Here is a 19,303-nt window from a genome sequence, read left to right on the forward strand (position 1 = left end):
CAAAATTCATATCAATCTTTGTAAAATTAGAACAATAGCCCCACAATCGTAAATTAATAGCGTTAGTTTAATAAGTTACCAACATAATTACAAATATGTCACCGCATAGCTTCAGAAACAAACATAAGCAAATCAAACGGTTCACAATCTCTAATTTTTTTTATTCTCAAGAGACCAACATATATATATATATATATATATATATATATATATATATATATATATATATATATATATATATATATATATATAGGGTTAGGTTCATGTGAGACGGTTTAATTTTGTAAGACCGTGAGACACATTTTTTTAATTTTTTTATTTTTTTTAGTTAATTCAAGTTCTGAAAATAATATTTAAAAAAAGAATTTTTGGATTTTTCCATTTATTTTGCATTTTAAAATTATTTTTTAAAATTTGTACAGTGTAATATTCTATTAGAATATTTCACGTATTTTAAAAAAAATGGAGTTTTATTTTATTTTATTTTTATTTTTTTAGTTAATTCAAGTTCCAAAAATAATATTTAAAAAAAAATTTAGATTTTTCCATTTATTTTGCATTTTAAAATTATTTTTTAGAATATGTTAGTGTAATATTCTATTAGAATAGTTTACGTATTTTAAAAAAAGAACGGAATTTTTTTTAAAATTTGTTTTAGTTAATTCAAGTTCCAAAAATAATATTTAAAAAAATTTTTTTTGGATTTTTTCATTTATTTTGTAGTTTAAAATTATTTTTAGATTTGATCTTACGGTCTAATAAAATTATAATGGTTTTAAATGAACCTGAACCTATATATATATATATTCTTCAATTTGCAATGGACCCACTTTTGAAGGATAAATAAAAAATAAAATATAGGAATATATATATATTCTTCAATTCGCAATGGACCCACTTTTGAAGTATGTGATACAGACGGCAGTTGTTTTCTATATGCTACTCTATTTGTTCTTTATTTAATCCTTAATCATTTTTCTCAAACCCCCTCTCTCTCGTCTTTACTACAGCAGTTCCCCTCTCTCTCTCTCTCTCTCTCTCTCTCTCTCTCTCTCTCTAGAAAATTAGAGATTTTAAAATAATAACATGGCATTTTTCTTTCTTTTGGGTGTGTGAATTCTCTGCGTGAAGCAACAAAAGTCTTCTCTTTCACACCTATTTCTCTTAATCCCACAACCCCATATGGTGATTTAAAGAATCTTGTTCTAGGGTTTTTACAATCCTCTTGGAAAAGGTCTGTTCTTTGCCAAGATTATAACATTACTTTTCGTGTTTTCTTGAAAGGAATCGTTTGTAACCTTGTTTCTATCTGGGTTTTCTTCATTTTTCGTTGTCTTACTAACAGCTTCGCCCTAATTCACCCTTAATCACAGAAAAAAGAAGGCAAGTAGTTTAAATTTCAACTTTCAAAAAAAAAAAAAAAAAAAAAAAAAAACTCCTTTTAACCCTTTTATGACTTATGATCTGTTAAATTTGCAGTTCTGTTATGGGTTTTTAGTGTTTTACATTAGTAGTTGAGTTTCTTGGATTTTTGATTTTGAGGGAAGATATGGAAGAGGTTGAAGCTGCTAATAGAGCTGCTGTTGAGAGTTGCCATAAAATCCTCAGCCTTTTGGCTCAGCCACAAGATCAAGTTCAGTACAAAAACTTAATGATGCAAACAGGGGATGCAGTTGTTAGGTTCAACAAAGTTGTATCTTTACTCGATAATGGTCTAGGTCATGCTAGGGTTAGAATGGTCAAGAAAATTTCAACCCCTGTACCCCAAAACATACTCCTAGACACCCCCACCACCATAACAACCCACCATCATCCACCAAAACCCCTTCAACTTCTTTTAGATTCGCACCCAATTCAAGAAGTTGGTTCAAATGTTGTTAAGAGCACTCTTTCTTTAGCTAACCATCATCACCCATCACTCGAATTAAACTCAAATGGTAAGTGTTCCATTCAAGTTTCCCAAAATACCCCTCACCCGTCTTCTAATTACCATTTCCTTCAACAACAAAAGCTCAAACAACAAGCTGAAATGATGTATCGGCGTAGTAACAGCGGGATTAGCTTGAATTTTGACAGCTCAACTTGCACTCCTACAATGTCATCCAATAGATCTTTTATGTCGTCATTGAGTATTGAAGGGAGTGTTGCTAATTTGGATGGAAGCTCTTTTCGGTTGATCGGGTCAACCCGGTCAGCTGACCAAGCCTCGTATCAACACAAAAGGCGGTGTTCGGTCAGGGGAGATGATGGGAGTGTGAAATGTGGAAGTTCTGGTAGATGTCATTGCTCCAAAAAGAGGTTAATAGCTTCATAGTTATGAAAGTGGATTTGTTTTTATTATGGGGTCTAATTTGTCTAACTTTGTTTTGTTGACCAGAAAACATAGGATTAAGAGGTCAATCAAAGTACCTGCCATTAGTAACAAGCTTGCAGATATTCCCCCCGATGAGTATTCTTGGAGGAAGTACGGACAGAAGCCCATCAAGGGTTCTCCTCATCCCAGGTTACTTGGATTCTAAAAAGATTCAAAAAAAAAAAAAAAAATTTTGTAAATTAAAATGAATCTTTTTTGCTGTTTTTGAAATGGGTTTTTGCGTTTTTGAAATGGGTAATGATTATTTTTTCATGGTTGTGAACAGGGGTTATTATAAGTGTAGCAGTATGAGAGGTTGTCCAGCAAGAAAACATGTGGAAAGGTGCTTGGAAGATTCAACAATGCTCATAGTCACCTATGAAGGGGAACATAATCACCCAAGGTTACCTTCTCAATCTGCAAACGCCTGAAAAATATTCTGTATATATTTTAATGGGTTTAAGGGATATTTTGGAGCTAAAATTATGGGGTTTACAATCCTTCAAAAGAAAGGGTCAAGTGGTCTTGTGGGTTTTTTTTTTTTTTTTTTGTTAAAATTCGTCTGGATGGTAGTTTTTGTTCTTTGGTTTCTTCTTTGTTTGACTAGATTAGTTTAGTAGTAATTTGGGTCAGTGATATGGGGTAAAAACAAAGTCACCATTGTTGAATGTTGGATTAATTTGAAGGATGAAAGTGCTTTGATGGTGGAATTGTTATTAAAATTAATTTGTGGGATCTTGCTAAATATGGCAAAGGTTTGTTGGGGTGGGGGTGCAGTGGTGGGATGAGTGGGGTATGGATCTGAATTTGGAAACATTGAATTGGATGTCACCCCCATTTATTATTGAAAGATGGCAAAAAAAAAAAATCCAAACTTTTCTTGATTGTAATGAATGTGTTGTCAATTATGGGTGCTTATTTAGTCAAAAATATGTTTTGTCATAACTCATAACACAACAGTAGTGTTGATTTTGACTTTTATATCACATTCTTGACATTTTGACTTTTATGTCACATCATTGGTGATGGGGATGGACTGGCATTGGGTATTGAATGCATTATGTATTTTAACTCTATGTAAAGTTGGTTTATATAAAAATTGGGGTGGGGTGTAGATGAGATGGGATTAAGTACAAGAAAGAACGTCATAGTTTATAATTCTGTGTGATTTTGGAAAAATAAAATTAAAATATCAGTGTTAAAATAAAATTAAAAGATTGCAAAAAGTGATCTTGTAATTTTTCTAAGAATTGTAAATTTAAGTCTTGGTTAAAATTGAAACTTGATCAAACGGGGCAACTATTTCAACCTCGAGAAGTCGCTAAGAATGTATTAAAATGCTTAAAAAAATTTAGATTGTTTAAATAACTTATATTGTTATTAGTCCTTTTGTAACTAAAGTAATATATTGAAAAGTGGATAAAAATTGTTTGGATAGACATAACCAACCCATTTTAAGATGGATGTGTTGAAAAGTCGAAATTAGATGGTCTCTTACACAAGCGTTTGAGAGAGATTCAATTTTATAGGAGAAATGCTTACAAATGTTCTTATCCAATAAAATTATAAAAAGTGTTATATTTCCATATTTTTTAAAATATATCATTAAGACTATATTAGAAATATATCAAATACAATTAAATTGAATGGTGATTTGTCATAATTTTAGTGGGTAGGAATAAAAGGTAGGAGGTAATTTAATTTCTTATTTTATATTGTTTTATAAAATATTCCGTTTAAAAATGTATTGTTTGACACTATAAATTTTTAACGTTTAGTTTAAACAAAATGCTCCAAATCTAAAATCTAAAATCTATCTCACGTAGCGCCTAACAAAACACTATCAGTTACCAACTAACCGTTACTTGCTACCATATATTTTTACCGAATATTATCCTAAAACTTAAAAAAAAAAAAATCATAGTTGGAAATTCAAACTAGGGATGTAAAAAACCCCCATGGGACCCCGATACCGTATGGGACTAAAAATTTTTAAAAAACGGGTGGGGGAGCCGGGGCGGGGGAAAAATTAAACCATGTTTATTTTCGGGACCGGGTTGGGAGTCGGTATTTCCGTCCCGTACTCTCGCAGGGGCCTCGGTTGTACATTTATGTAAATATTTATATATTTAATATAAAATACATATACAAAATAGATTTTCTAATTTTAGGTTTATGTTAGGTTTCACTTTCCTGTTTTCAATTTGACTCTCCTGTTTCCTTCTTCAGTGTTCACTTCACTGTGAAACGAATATGACGAGTCGACGACTTCACACTCCCATCCAAAAAGGTCAAGACGCGACAATCCCAATCTGCCAAACCCGTCATCAGCATTGTCGACGAGACGACAACATAGTCACCGCCTCACCGGCCGCATGTGACGCTGAGTCATCGTTGAAATCAAACATCTCAGACATCTTCATACACCCTATCGACACAATCGAAGTGCCCACTTCCGTTGGTCCACTTCTGCCGGTCTTAATCAACTGACGCCATCTTCAACGTCCAACGAGCGACTTCGTCTCTCCAGTCTCCACAATTCAAACACGATTACACGAATAGGTTAGCTTGATTTCTGAGTTCTCCTCTTCTAGTCTTCTTCTTTGAAGTTTTCATATATCGATTTCTGTCAAATAGTCAATGATTTATGTTGAATTCAACTGAGTTTTGATCTATTGTTTGTATTTTGGGTTTGATTCTTTCACTATGAACAAATTCTTGTTTTAGATTTATTGTTTATGTATTGGGTTTGATTTTTTTCACAGTTCTTTGATTTTTTCACCCGGGACGGGAGCAACAACTGATTTTGGGGGCGGGGACAAGTATTTCCGCTCCCGCTTAGTCTCGTTGACATCCTTAATTCAAACCCTTATAAACAATTGACGACTTGGTTTTGATATTTATACAAACATGTTTTTATATTGGGTTCAACTTTTCACATAAAATCGATTGGAAGTAATTAAAATGATAGTTTTATATATAAGTTTAATTGATTGAGAGAATGTTTAGCAAAATCTAAATTTTTTAGATCTTGATTTTTAAAATGTTTGAATTTTTAAAAGAATGGATTTTTAAAAGGTTATTTGGTTGAATTATTGTATTGAATGATAAAAATATTCTTTTGTATTATTTTTTGTTGAAGTTTCATTGTTTCGGTAATATAAAATAATTGAAACAACCTCGTTAATAATTATAAAAAAAGATAATTAAACACAAATCAAAATTAAATGTTAACTACACATAAATCAAAACTAAACAAATATTCCAACTCAAACATAAAATTCTACAATTTAATTTGAATTGATCCGAACATAATTGGTTTCACAAAAACTTTTCCACTTTCATTGATGGTTGCACCCTACCATATTAAAAATGTATTTATTTAAAAATGTAATATGGTTATTGTATTATTCTTTTGTTAAACACTTATCTTACATCCTTTATAAAAATATCCAAAAAAAAAATTAGACGGTTTAGTTTTCTCGCGTACTAAAACCAGAAATTAATTTAATTTCGGTTTTAGCCTGTGAGGAGTGGCTCAGCAATGTTGAGATGTATTCGGCAAACACTGTGCCACGAACTCGGCATGTCGAGTTTGGAAACCCAACTCGGCAACGACTATTCGATGAGAGAGAAAATCCAACTTTTCAAAAATTCAAAAATATATTCGTTTTTTTTTTTCATAAAAATTTCAAACTTTTAACTCTTTTTTCAACCATTATAAACACAAACAACTATCTATTTTTCTAACACACAACTTCTTTAATTTTCACCCAAACACTCTTCTTATTTTGTGAAAAATAGCTTCCTCCAAATCTCTATCCAACCAAAAAAACTCCAAAAAAAAACAAGAAAATACCCAAAATACAACTTCAAACCCTTCATCACATATCTTCTTCCAAAATCAAATGGATGGTCCTATTTATTCACATACTCATTTCCATTATCCCGGTGATGGTACATACTACAATCCATATCTTATTCAATCTTAATCTCAACCCGTATTTCAATCCCAACCCCAATTCTAATCTCAATCCCAACCCCGATTCCAATCACAATCCTAACTCCAATTTCAATTTCAATCACAATCCCAATTTGAGAATATTCCGCAAAGCAAATTCCAATCTAAACCCCAAAGTGTACCCGAAATAGATTTTGAGACCGAAGATGTTCAACCTCAACCCGAACTTAAGAAAAAAGGAAATACACATTATAAGAGTTTGACATCAGAGGAAGAGAAGGCATTGACATGTGCATGAGTTAATGTCTAAGAAGACCCAAAAGTCGAGAACAACCAGGATGTGACAACATTTTACCGGAAGGATACAAGACATTTTATATCAGAAATGAAGCTTGGACACTACCCAAAAAAATCAAATTTACTCAAAGTGGTGGAATACAAACAAAGTTTTCATTGACTTTGACGCTATATTTGTGAGCGTGAAACACAACTGACAAAGTGGTGCGAACGATTAAACAGTATTGCAGAAAGCTCTAGCACTTTACTAAGGGGGAAACTTTAAAATTTCTTGATTTTTAGAATATTGTGAAGGAGTCCAAAAAGTGAAAAAAATATCTAAACTTCATAATCGTTCACGAGTGGTTCTAAAAGAACCAAAACATCCTAAATCATTCATAGTCAATCATCAGATACGCATGTCGAGTTTGACCTAAACAAAGATGAGCATGTTGAGGTTCTAAGACCTAGTCATCCCATGGGAAGAGGCCAAATAGAAAGGGTAAAGAGGTCGCAAGTAGTTCGAGTGATATAAAAAAAATTACGATCAGAATGAACAACTTAAAAACTACTTTGAAACACTATTTGAATGTTGCAAAAGAGAAGGAAAAAGCTAATGTCATGACAATCTTAATGAAAGATATTAATCACTATATAGTACGCGAAAAAAATGACTTTAAATGCCAAATACAAGATTAAAAAATATAATATGTAGGTTTTGTTTTTATATGTCGTGTTTCGTGTTTTTATTATCTATATTTTATTTTCTAATGGTTGTTTTTGTGATTTTCTTTTTCAAATTAATAAAAAGAATTTATTTTTATATAAATTATTTTTTTTACATTAATTATTTTTATATAAATTATTTTTAGTTTAAGTTAAAAAAAAAATCTTATTGTGTGTCAAAAGTGGCAAACCATTGACTCTAAATGGCATACATATTATTATTTTTTTTGTTCAAGATTTGGTTGTGTTATGTGTTCCATTCAGTATTGTATTATTATTTTTATTTGAAATATCCATGTATTATTTTTTTTCAAATTAGCCTCATGTTATTGTTTTCGTTCTTACTATCTTTGCCTTGTTTTTTTTCGATCGGATTATTTCATGTTATTTTTTCGTTCGGACTATCCATTTGTTACTTTTTTACATACTATTTTTGTGTTATTTTTTTGTTTTGACTATCAATGTATTCTTTTTCCATTTTGACTATACACATGTTAATTTTTCATTCAAACTATATCTGTTCGAACGAAAAAATACACACGCATAGTCGGAATGAAAATTTAACATCCCAAAAATCAAGGTAAAATTTTCATTTTTCAAAATCAACCCACAAACCATAAATGTTTACAAAAATTAGTTTCCAAAAGTCAAAATCATAAATCAAAGTGTCCTCAAAATCAAATCTCATAAAAACTAGAGGATGTGCACAATCATGCATTTGTTTTGCCCCGATCCTCTAAAGTATATGAAATAACCCATAAGCTGTAAGCCCAAACTTAGTGAGTCTCCCCAAAATACCCCATATAACAGATCATATACAAACATACATGTTGGGTCCATAGTCATCGGACTGGATTGCCCTCGAGTCCACAACCATGAGACTAGATTACCCCCGACCTACAATCATCATATTGGATTGCCTCAGCCGAAGTTGTCATCGGACTGGAGTGCCCCGGTCTGTTGGCTTAAGCACATAGTAGTGAAGCCTCAACCCAAACCGCACTATATTGACACATGCAAAAAATAAAACATAAAACAATAAACAAATAATCATACAGATCTTAACAGATCACTACAATATATCAACATTCTAAACCAGAATAACAATTTACTGGCAAAGCAAAGTGTCCCCAAAATCAAATCTCATAAAAACTAGAGGATGTACACAATCATGCCTTTGCTTTTCCCCGATGCTCTAAAGTATTTGAAATAACACATAAATTGTAAGCCCAAACTTAGTGAGTCTCCCCAAAATACCCTACATAACAGATCATATACAAACATGCATGTTAGGTCCATAGTCATCGGACCAGATTACCCTCGGGTCCACAACCATCAGATTGGATTACCACCGACCCACAATCATCGGACTGGATTGCCTCGGCCTAATCTATTATGGGGCTCGAATGCCCGGGTCTGTTGGCTTACGCACATAGTAGTGAAGCCTCAACCTAAACCGCACTATATTGACATATGCAATAGATAAAACATAAAACAATAAACAAATAATCATACAAATCGTAACAAATCACTACAACATATCAACATTCTAAACCAGAATAACACTGGGTCGGCATTGGTGTCTTCAACCCACAAGTACAATAAGGAACTCACCTCACAATCTAAATTGATAGCTGAACAATTTAATGCTCCAAATACTACCTCTTATGATCACCTATATAATAACAGGGACTCAAACTTTAATCTACGACTCAAAATACCTTAAATGACCTAAAGTCAAACTTGGTCAAAGTCAATGGTCAATGTCAAAGTCAACATCAGTTGGTCGCCATGTTGTGACCATCCTTGGCCACGTAGTGGCTACTAAACAACAAAACAAACGGGCCTCGACCAGTCGCCATGTCTTGGAAACCTAAGTTATGCCATGGAGACTGGTCTGGACAGCTTAAACCATTAAGTCATTTTCCCCAACTTCAAGAGGTCCAAAGCTCATATCCGGTCCATTATAAGGTCCAACTGGATAATGTTTCCAACTTTACCCCTTTAGACCCTCTAAGAGATAGATATCTCATTTCCAGGTCTAAATAGGGAAAAAACATGACTTGGCTCAACCCATTAAGCACTTTCTCTTGAAGACTCAAAGATCCCCACTTCCATAAACGTTTCTATCATCTTATAACAACATAAAAACCCTTAAATTATAGACATGCATGCCCAATGCATGTCTTCAACCTTTATTATGTCAAAATGAGGGTTTTTGACCCAAAGATCCATGCATGGCATCAAAACTCACTAATACTTCATATTCAATGCACCGCATGCCCTAAATGGCATGGAGATTCATAAAGTTGCCAGCTTTATCAAATCTCACTATCCAATAATCAAGAACATGAAGATTTAGGGAAAAATAGCTAGATCTAGTTATATAAAGCATACAAATTCGATTTTGAGGACTTACAAGAGTCCATGAATGTGCTCACGGTAAATGGGAAGATTTACTTGTTGGAACCTAGCTCCTCTGTTACCCTTCTTTCATTTAATGGCTTCAAAGAGAATCTAAACAAAGTTTAATCAAAGAGGAAGGGGATTAGGGTTAGTACAAACACAGAGGGCTGATGGAGCCTGAGGGTGAGCAAACCCTAGCCTCATCATTCTTTTAGATATGGAGCAAAACCCAAAAATAGGGTTTTGTCATTTGCCAATTGCCACGTCATGGCCATATACTACCATGACGTGGCGACCTTTAATAAACCCACGATTTTTATTGAAGCCTCACGTCGTGGCGTCTTCCCCAATGTTGTGGCATCCTTAAATGCTCAAAATATTATAAATTGAATTACATGGGGATCTGAATGTTACAATTCTCCCCCATTTGAATCAGACTTCATCCTCGAAGTCCAATGATGTGAATAACTCAGGGTAGTGCTCTTACATATTCTCATTGGGTTCCCAAGTCCTTTCAGAACCATGGCAATGTTGCCATTGCACCTTAACCAATGATACCACCTTGTTGCGCAAGGCTTTCATCTTCCTATCTATAATTGCCATTGACCTCTCAACACAGCTCATGCGATCATCAACCTGAATATCTTTCAGAGGGACCACTACTAAATCATCAGCTACATACTTTTGTAACTGAGAAACATGAAAGGTGTTGTGAATATGGCGAAGCTCATCGGGAAAATCCAATCGATAGGCCATCCAGCCTAGTCTGGCGATCACCCGATACGTCCAAATATATTGGGGCCCTAACTTGTCCCTCTTCCTGAAGCGTATTACATCCTTCCTATGTGGTACCTTCAGTAATACCATATCGCTGACCTAGAAATTCAACTCGGATCGATGTTTATCAGCATAGCTCTTCTGCCAACTCTGGGTTGTCTGCAACCTTTGCCTATTCACTGTTGTTGTACCCTCCACTTGAAAACAAAGGCGACTACCAACACGAGTCTAAGCTAAATAATTGTTTTGGTGGAACACGAACAACATCAACATATTCCATAACTCCTTTTAACCACTTCGAATCTAGGAATGTTATAAAGAAAACTCGTGAGACCACTCAAGAAACCCATAGTTGCCAACAAATAACCCAATAATTTGAGAATAATCATTCGCAACGACTATCTTTCTCTCCCTCACTGTAAGACCCAACTTCCAGTAAGGACCACGCAACTGGGAACTCTCAAAACTACAACCACACACCGACTCCATTAATACTTCCCGAAACCAGGAACCCATCAGTTCTAAACTTCAAAAACCATGCTCTAAGACTAATGATCATCCATTCATTGTACGTATCGCTAGTACCTGACTAGGAACACCACCAAAACATGCAGAAATAATACTTAAAACATACTAATCGCAAAATTCTCCCAATCCCAAATCCATAAATTGTCCCCAAAAACCTTAACGACACACATGACTTCCTAACAAGTCATCACTAACGCATTGATCCCATGAGCACAATGATGGTTTACCCCAAGAATTTCACGTTGCATCCAAATACCTTAATAGCTTAGATGTACCTCCACCTAACAAATCGCTCAAGACATTCACAACGAACTTCATGACTCGAGATTCCATAACTGATACCTGACATTGGTAACCAAAATCCTGATAAACAGCCCACAAGCAAACAGAATTCCTAATGTAAACACTCCATAAGAGACTTCTGATGGACAATTGTTACTTCCAACAACCTTTAACTACCCCATGATCCAAACCAACTGATCAATGAGTCTCCCAACTCTCATAATGTACTAACACCTATACACGCCAAGAAAACCAACGATCCGAGACCTAAGAGCCTTACTCAATTGACTACCGGGTCTCTTACATATGAATCATCATGTCACTGGTTCACGATACATCGTGAAACCATTCAACGATCAAGATGAGAAGATCATGGTTGCTCACCGTTTTTGCCAAATCTCTATCTCGGCCATGAAGTTTCTCGAACAACATCTAGTGGGTTGATGGACATACGACTATCATCCCACCAACCTGCAAGAATCCAAACAACGTCTCGCTTAACACTTACCAAAACCACAGGAGCCATACCATACTACAATACACAGTCCTGCCAAATTCTCACAACCATTAATGGTATGACCTAACTCATTCCATAGAATGCTACGAGCCAATTCATAGGCTTACCATACCTCCACCCCCGTCTACCACCTAGTGAACGCTACGGTTGCCCCACCGCCTCGCATCACTTCCACAACTACCATGGGGCCTACCCATGGTTTTTCCAGCCATCTACAAGAATACCTAAACGAAAATTAATATGAGCTAGATCACCGACCGAGATAACCCGAATCATAAATCTCTGATTCCCTAGTTTTGATCAAAACCAACTATTCTCTTGCCCTTAGATACAAATTCCAAGTTAATATGCATTTGAAAATATTATCAATATTTCCATGCGGTTCTCCCCCACTTGGAATCAGACCCTCCTTAATGACTTTAAAACTTTTACTACACATACACAATCTAGAGCGTCCAGACCCTTAGTTTTCCAGCTTGATCACTATCCATATCAATAAACATCCCAACCATAAAACCTACTCAAAGAAAATTTTCCAGTTTAAATACTCGAACCGATCCTACAATTGCTAAACTGATTGAACCAAACTTTTGAATGCCATTAGAACCATGGTCAAACTGACTTCGTTCCAACCCTATCGACGCGACCCCGCCTAAAGGGGGATGGGGGGTTCGTGCAGATCCGAAGTCCTTTAGAAAATTGGTCAGCATTAATCTAACACTCTATTCATGGGTCCAAAAACACCCATTGATCTACATTTGAAGAATAATTGATTTACACATAACACCGTCAACTGATACTACTTGATAATTTCTTGAACAATCTCATCCACTGAACCAAAACCCGTGTAAAAGTGCGTCCATTACACCTTGAAGTAGATTGATAACTATAACATCCGAAAGTCAAGACATAAAATTTTTTATTTTTAGATTAATAAATCGTTAATACATATTGTTTTCATAAAACCATACTAACCAATATTTAGCAAAACATCACTAAACTAGAGTAACTCACAAAATGCGGAAACATATGGTGTGTGCTCTACAATCATCCCGACCTCTTCCATTTGAAAACCGGAGTACTTGAAACATAAACTGAAAACTGTAAGCACAAAGCGTAGTGAGTTCCCCAAAATACCATACCACATACAACCACAGATTATCATGCACATACATATAGTTGCCACTGGCTCCCACATGGTCTTTATCTAGTATATCGTGGGCTCCCCCATGGACTTTACCTGGAATGCCATGGGCTTCCCCCATGGTCTGGTATCCAATTGCCATGGGCTCTCCCCAGGGTTTTCCATGCAAGTATCACAGAGACAACTAGCATACCATGCAACACGTAATGGGCCAACATTGGTGCCATCGACCCATGGATATAGTGAGAAGACTCATCTCACATTGTTGAATCATAAAGAAAAAACCTTGGTTGCTAGCTAACAGATCCTCAAACTATCAATAACAAAACAACACCCAATTAACAATAGGTTCCAATCCATAACCACAACTCCCTACCTAGGGTAAAAAGACCATTTTACCCCTAACCTAACCTTGTCCAAATCTAAGATCCAGACTTACAATCTGAAAGGCCCAAAGGCTAATAAATCTGGCCCAATTTTCCAAACTGGGCCCAAACCCCCTACATAGGCCTTCCTTAAGGCCGATCTATTCTTTCTAGTCCAAAACACTTTGTATTTCGATGGCCCATTAATAACTCAAACACTCAAACCCAAAATACCAAAAATCACTTGTGGCCCAAACCATTGCCCAATTTTCCAAATTGGGCCTAAACCCCTTCGTAAGCCTTCTCAAAATAATTAACAACCCAAACGAAACAACTCAGCCCAACCAAAGCCCATACCAAAAGAGTCCAATTCCAAAAATCCCAATTCCCATCTAATCAAACGTACGCATGACGTACATGGCTTGTACACATGGCGTACGTCGCTGGTCTAAAAACGGGTATCATAGTCGGAACACGCGACGTTCCCCAGTGTTATGCACAACGTTCCCGAAGGCCACCCAAAAGTGATTCCAATGACTTAATCCTTAAGCCAAACGTCTAAAACCTCAAAATAGCTAAATACAAGTGACTTGATCCACAACGTCAAAGGCTTTAATCCTTTTCAAGGCTTAATGAAGCCCAACACGAAAGATGAACTCCACATGTCAAAATCACCCCAAAAATGTCTTAAAAACTTCTTAACACCTTAAAACCTCTATCCAAACTTCTAGACCTGATTTCAAGGGACTTCCTAAGTCATAAAGTTTCCAACTTTATGGCTCAATATAACTCAATGGGACCTAAATCAAAATCCTAAGTCCCAAACTTCATCAAATGACTACTAAATCATGCATGGAAGGTTTATACCCATCAAGATCCAAACTTTATGACTCCATAACATCAACAAGGACCAAATATGAAGCTCAAAGGTTCTAGAGTAACTTCTACTCACAAGAACCACCTGAAAGGGACCAAAACCATAATAAAATACCACTTAGCTAGATCTACATGAAAGAGTTGTCAAGGTTGAGACTTTATACCTCCAGAAGATTGTTGGAGTTGGTGTCTAAGCCCATAACTATATCTGGTATGTACTTGACCCGATTGTAGCATGGTCCTTTTGGGTTGCCTTCACCAGTGCAATTTGATAGGATGGACTTTTGAGAATAAGGTTATTGATGATTTATTAATATATTGTAAGTATAATATACTAATTGATAAATCATATTGTTTAATTTGTATTGATCAAGAATTCATTTGGAATTAATTTAGTGGTCAAAAGAGACTAATTAAATATATGGGGTTAATTGTGTAAATCAATCATTCTTATAGTGTGGGCCAATGATTCATTAGGATAGGCTAAATAGTTCATGGAGCTTTAACCCATGGAGCCTATGGGATATGGAAGGTCATGGTGCATTAGGGTTACATGGATGAAACCCTAGAGTTTGAAACACTATATAAAGAAGCCCGTTGAGCCAAAATTCGGTTAACCCTATCATAATAAGAGTGTGAGTCGATTTTAAGCTTAGTAAACCTATTCTCTAAAAGCCTCATTTCCATTCGGTGTTTGTAACATATTAGAGGAATTACATTTGAGGTGCTAAAGCTTCCAAGGCTAAGAACTACACAAGAGGTAAGGCATCTAACTAGTTGTTATGTTCAATAATATGCTAGTTAAGTTGTATGCTTTGGAAAGTTAAAAAAATGTATGTATAATTAGATAAAACATAGTTCCAAAGCATCTAGGGTTGCATGTGCACCTTAGGAGTGTTATAGTGCTTAAAACCCAACAGTGGTATCAAACCCTAGGATTGTTTTCTGTTATATGTGATGCTCACTTGTTTTTAAAGTTGGAAAATCGATTTTTCTACACTCTGACAGATGTACTTGACTAGTCCATGAACTGACTAGCCAAGTCCACTCAGTAAAGCATCAACTCAGCGAGTCCAGTTCATGCACTCAACGAGTTGGTGCCCCTGTGTGCATAATTTCAAGTTTTTTGCCAGAAATAGATAGAGTCATTATCACAAACTGTTTTGTAATCATAAAAATTGTATTTCCTGAATTGGAAATGATAGTCTTCATTCATTTAAATGGAATTCTCAAATGTTTAGATAATAAAGTAATTATTTGTAGTATTTGATATAAATTGTCTTGCTATGTGTTAGTTTAGATCAATAGAAAATTGTATGATAAGTGTTACTAATCATAAATTATCTAAGAGTGTTCTTGATATGAGTTTTGTAACTTGTCCTCAAGTTATATGAAATGTATCATTCATGAACTTTAAAACTCATAAATATCCATAAGTTATGGATATGAAAAGTCTTGAAAAGTTTTAAAACTTGCCCTCAAGTTTTGGAATTTGTAAAGTCACACTAATGAGACATTTAATTCCAAAACCCTAGAGTTTTAAAAGATTAAAATTCTACCCTTATACGATTATAATATTAAATGTTAATACTTATATATATATATATATATATATATATATATATATATATATATATATATATATATATATATATATATATATATAAAGTCAATCTTACCGTTAATAGGCCTCATTCACGAAGTCAGTCCATAAGGGGGTATAAGGTTACTGCCTATAAAATGACAGTTTAATGGGTGACCATTCTCACCCGCCGCTTCCTTGACTGGTGGGGGTCGTTAGCCGAACGAGTAAGATATTACATTAATTCTCATTAACTATAATGAAATATAAAGTAACTAAACATTTTATTAAATTCCCAATCTTAACTACTTTATAAAAAATGTGAAAAGGTGCTAAGCCATGAAATTACACTTTGCACTTTATTAAGTCATTAGTGGAGTGTGTGTGGTTAACCGGAACACTAATTTGGGACTAATAAGAGTGGAAAAGGGTAGCTTAATGTTAATCATAGATTAATGGAGTGTGTGTGGTTAAACGAAACATTGATTAGGTGATTTGTAACATTAAGAGTACCAAGTATATTTGTATGGTTATTCACACCTTGTTTGTGATCCTCGACATCCCAGTCACAAACTTGAAGGGCACAATCGAGATTTAAACTTGTCATTAAAAAGTTCAATGAATCTTAAAGGATCTAGGAATTTCAAATCCAATTAAAACCTGGTAAGAAATTTTGCTTTTCATGGTGGAAATTAGTAAATCATCATTTACCTACCTTAAAATATTTTACAATTGGATTATGGCATCCATTTTCGCAATTGTAGAATATTGTGTTGTGTCCTAGCCTTAATATTTCATTTTGGGTGTTATATTAAGAATTTTAATCTAATCTAAACTTTGTTCCTTTTCTTTTACAGATGTCTATCCCAAATAATGCTTCAGGCTTAAACCCTTCAGTCTCTTTCTCCCAATGAACTTAGTAGGGAGAACCATTGTAACGCACGTAGATCCGGGCTAGTCAATTTAGAGACGATAGACATCAAAAATGAATTTTTGATGGAATATTATTTAGAATGAATAATATTAACTAAGTTATAGTATATGTTAGAAGATTTCCGTGCATATAAAGAACACCGAAATCCGAGTTATAACGAAGAAGTTGCGACTTGTCGAAGTTTCTCGACAGAACCGACATGACGCAGAATGACGTAAAAAGTGAATTTACATTAGAGTGATATTTAGCCTTATCAATCTAAACCAAGGTCGTAGAGTTCGTTAAACCATTAGCGTGCATAAAAAGAACGTCCAAATCTGACTTCGTATGAGGAAGTTATGATTTTTCTAAGTTTCGACTTAGCGGTATGCAACCCGAATACTCGATTTGAGATCGAGCGGTTTTTAGCCGAAACAATATAAATGAGAATCAAAGATCTCGTTAGTTATAGTGAAACGATGAAAATATATGCGAAAACGGACGTCGGATAAAGAAGTTATGATTTTATAACGGAGTTTTCCTGTCCCGGCTTACTAAAAGTAAATAATAAAAATAAAGTCAAAATTAGCCAACGGAGTTTAAACGAAAGTTGTAAAGCATAGTCTCACCTACGCGGAGATATAAAGAACGTCGAAAACGGAGTTCATATGAGGAATATATGAAATTTTGAAGTTTATTTAATAATTTCGGTATTTAAATTTAATTAAAAATATCCGATATTATCCAGGGGGGGGGGGGGAGTCAGCGTTCTTATCCCCATTACGCCCAACGTAAATGGGCTTCCAGGCCCCCTATAAAAGGGTGTCGAGAGCAACCGACTTCTTTGCTCATTTCTTTCCTTTTTCTCGCGTTTTCGCATTGTTTTTCGTGCAAGAAATATCTCGAAGCCCCGGTATCATTCCCGAGCCCCGAAGCATTTCTCGAGGCCCTGAAGATACCGAGAAGTGTGATTCCCAAGCCGAAGCTCTGCCCGCGAGGAGTTCGGTTTTTGTGAAGCTCTTCCAGATCTACCAAAGAATACTACTTCTACAAGTCGTAGTATTGTCCGATCATCTTCTAATCAAGTGAATGTGTGGTTACTTTCTTCTAACGCATAATTATGAAGTATTTTATATGAAATACGTGTTATGTGTATAATTTTGTTGTTATGTGTGTGAATGGATATTCACTTTCTTCTATCTCATAGATCTGATTTATTATCTATGAAATACGTGTTATGTGGGTGTGCCTCATCTGTTATGTGTATAATTTTGTTGTTATGTGTGTGAATGGATTCGAACTAGACAAGAGTGTTTTTACTTATTGATTGAATTTGAGTTAAGTTCGTCTGATCTTGTAAAATCAGATAAAACCCTTTTTAAACTTGTTAATAATTAGGTTAATTTGATAGCAACTAGATTAATTAGTAACACTGTTCCCTGTGATCGACACCCGACTTACCTAAATTATACTGTAATCTGACTAGGTACACTGCCTATAAGTGCATAGTTAGTTTAAGTTTGTTATGTTATAAATATTAAAATTAGTGGGTACTTTCGTGCCTACATCAAGTTTTTGGCGTCGTTGTCGGGGAACAACTTAGTTTATTAGCTTATTTATTTGCATTAAGTTAATCGATCCTTCTTGTGGGGTAAAACCCGCAAAAAGTTAATTTTTCAGCAAGGTTTAGTTTTTTTTTTAGTCACAGAGTCCACGACGTGGCCAGATAAGTGCTACGACGTGGTTTCCGAGAATTTTAGTTTTTTTTAGTTTTTAGTTTATTTTTCTATTTTAGTTCAGTTTTACGTTTTTTTTTATTTAGTTTATCTGCAGGAGTTCATGACCAGAGGCTCAAATACACCCTTGGAGCCACCACTTGAAGATCCCGAGTCTGCAATTCACAAGAAGAAGACGCCCTTACAAGAATTCAAATCAGTGTTTTCAAAGAAATCAGGGAAGAAGACTGGGGAGTCAAGTTCACCCTCGAAGAACAAAAGCAAGCTTGAACACTTGGATCAAATACTCATCCAAACTGAATCCGAGTACGATACCGAGCCCGAATTCGAAGAACATACGAGCGAACCCGAGAACGAGCCAAGGCACGAGATGGAAAATATTGAGGAAATGTCCATGGGAGCTTACAGAAAGAGAATTCGAGATGATGTTGGTCCAGGCTTAGTACAACCTGCAATACCTGCCACTGCCACATTCGAGCTAAAGGGACATATCCTTTCCACACTAAAGGATATCCCATTCTATGGAAAGGATCACGAGGATGTATTCAAACACTTAGATGAAGTGAATGACATTGCTGATTACTTCAATGTCCCAAATATTAACAGAGACACCATTTTGCTAAGGATGCTCCCCGTTACCTTTAAAGGAGATGCAAAGGATTGGTTAAAAGCACTTTCACCCGGTGTCGTAACTACTTGGGCTCAAATGCGTGAGCAGTTTCTAGATCAATTTTGTCCACCATCCAAGATTGCTAAACTCAAAAACGCAATAGCCAATTTTGAGCAAAACCCGGGAGAGTCACTTTACGAAGCTTGGGGCCGTTACAAAGGGTTGTTAAGAAATTGTCTTCAACATGACCT

The 19,303-nt window shown here is 35.2% G+C and overlaps 1 protein-coding gene and 1 non-coding gene across 2 annotated transcripts; one reads left to right on the forward strand and one right to left on the reverse strand.

Moving 5' to 3' along the window:
* Positions 1 to 986: 986 nt before the first annotated feature.
* LOC145009219 (putative WRKY transcription factor 21) lies at positions 987 to 3,075 on the forward strand. Its single transcript, XM_078967912.1, has 5 exons — positions 987 to 1,234; positions 1,346 to 1,383; positions 1,480 to 2,298; positions 2,378 to 2,503; positions 2,640 to 3,075. The coding sequence occupies exons 3-5, from the start codon at positions 1,550 to 1,552 to the stop codon at positions 2,782 to 2,784; spliced, it is 1,020 nt and encodes a 339-aa protein (XP_078824038.1). The 5' UTR covers positions 987 to 1,234; positions 1,346 to 1,383; positions 1,480 to 1,549; the 3' UTR covers positions 2,785 to 3,075.
* A 16,121-nt stretch (positions 3,076 to 19,196) lies between these two features.
* LOC145013525 (small nucleolar RNA R71) lies at positions 19,197 to 19,303 on the reverse strand. Its single transcript, XR_013665079.1, has one exon. It is a non-coding gene; the product is annotated as a small nucleolar RNA R71 (small nucleolar RNA).

This window comes from Lactuca saligna, chromosome 8 (genome assembly GCF_052625555.1).
Source record: "Lactuca saligna cultivar CGN05327 chromosome 8, ASM5262555v1, whole genome shotgun sequence".
In the NCBI taxonomy this organism is placed as follows: Eukaryota; Viridiplantae; Streptophyta; class Magnoliopsida; order Asterales; family Asteraceae; genus Lactuca; species Lactuca saligna.

Bases quoted from the DNA above. Each gene is read 5' to 3' on its own strand.
- LOC145009219 (XM_078967912.1), top strand. From the start codon at position 1,550: ATGGAAGAGGTTGAAGCTGCTAATAGAGCTGCTGTTGAGAGTTGCCAT. The intron at 2,299-2,377 runs GTTAATAGCTTC...TTTGTTGACCAG, and splicing joins TGTCATTGCTCCAAAAAGAG to AAAACATAGGATTAAGAGGT. The intron at 2,504-2,639 runs GTTACTTGGATT...GGTTGTGAACAG, and splicing joins AAGGGTTCTCCTCATCCCAG to GGGTTATTATAAGTGTAGCA.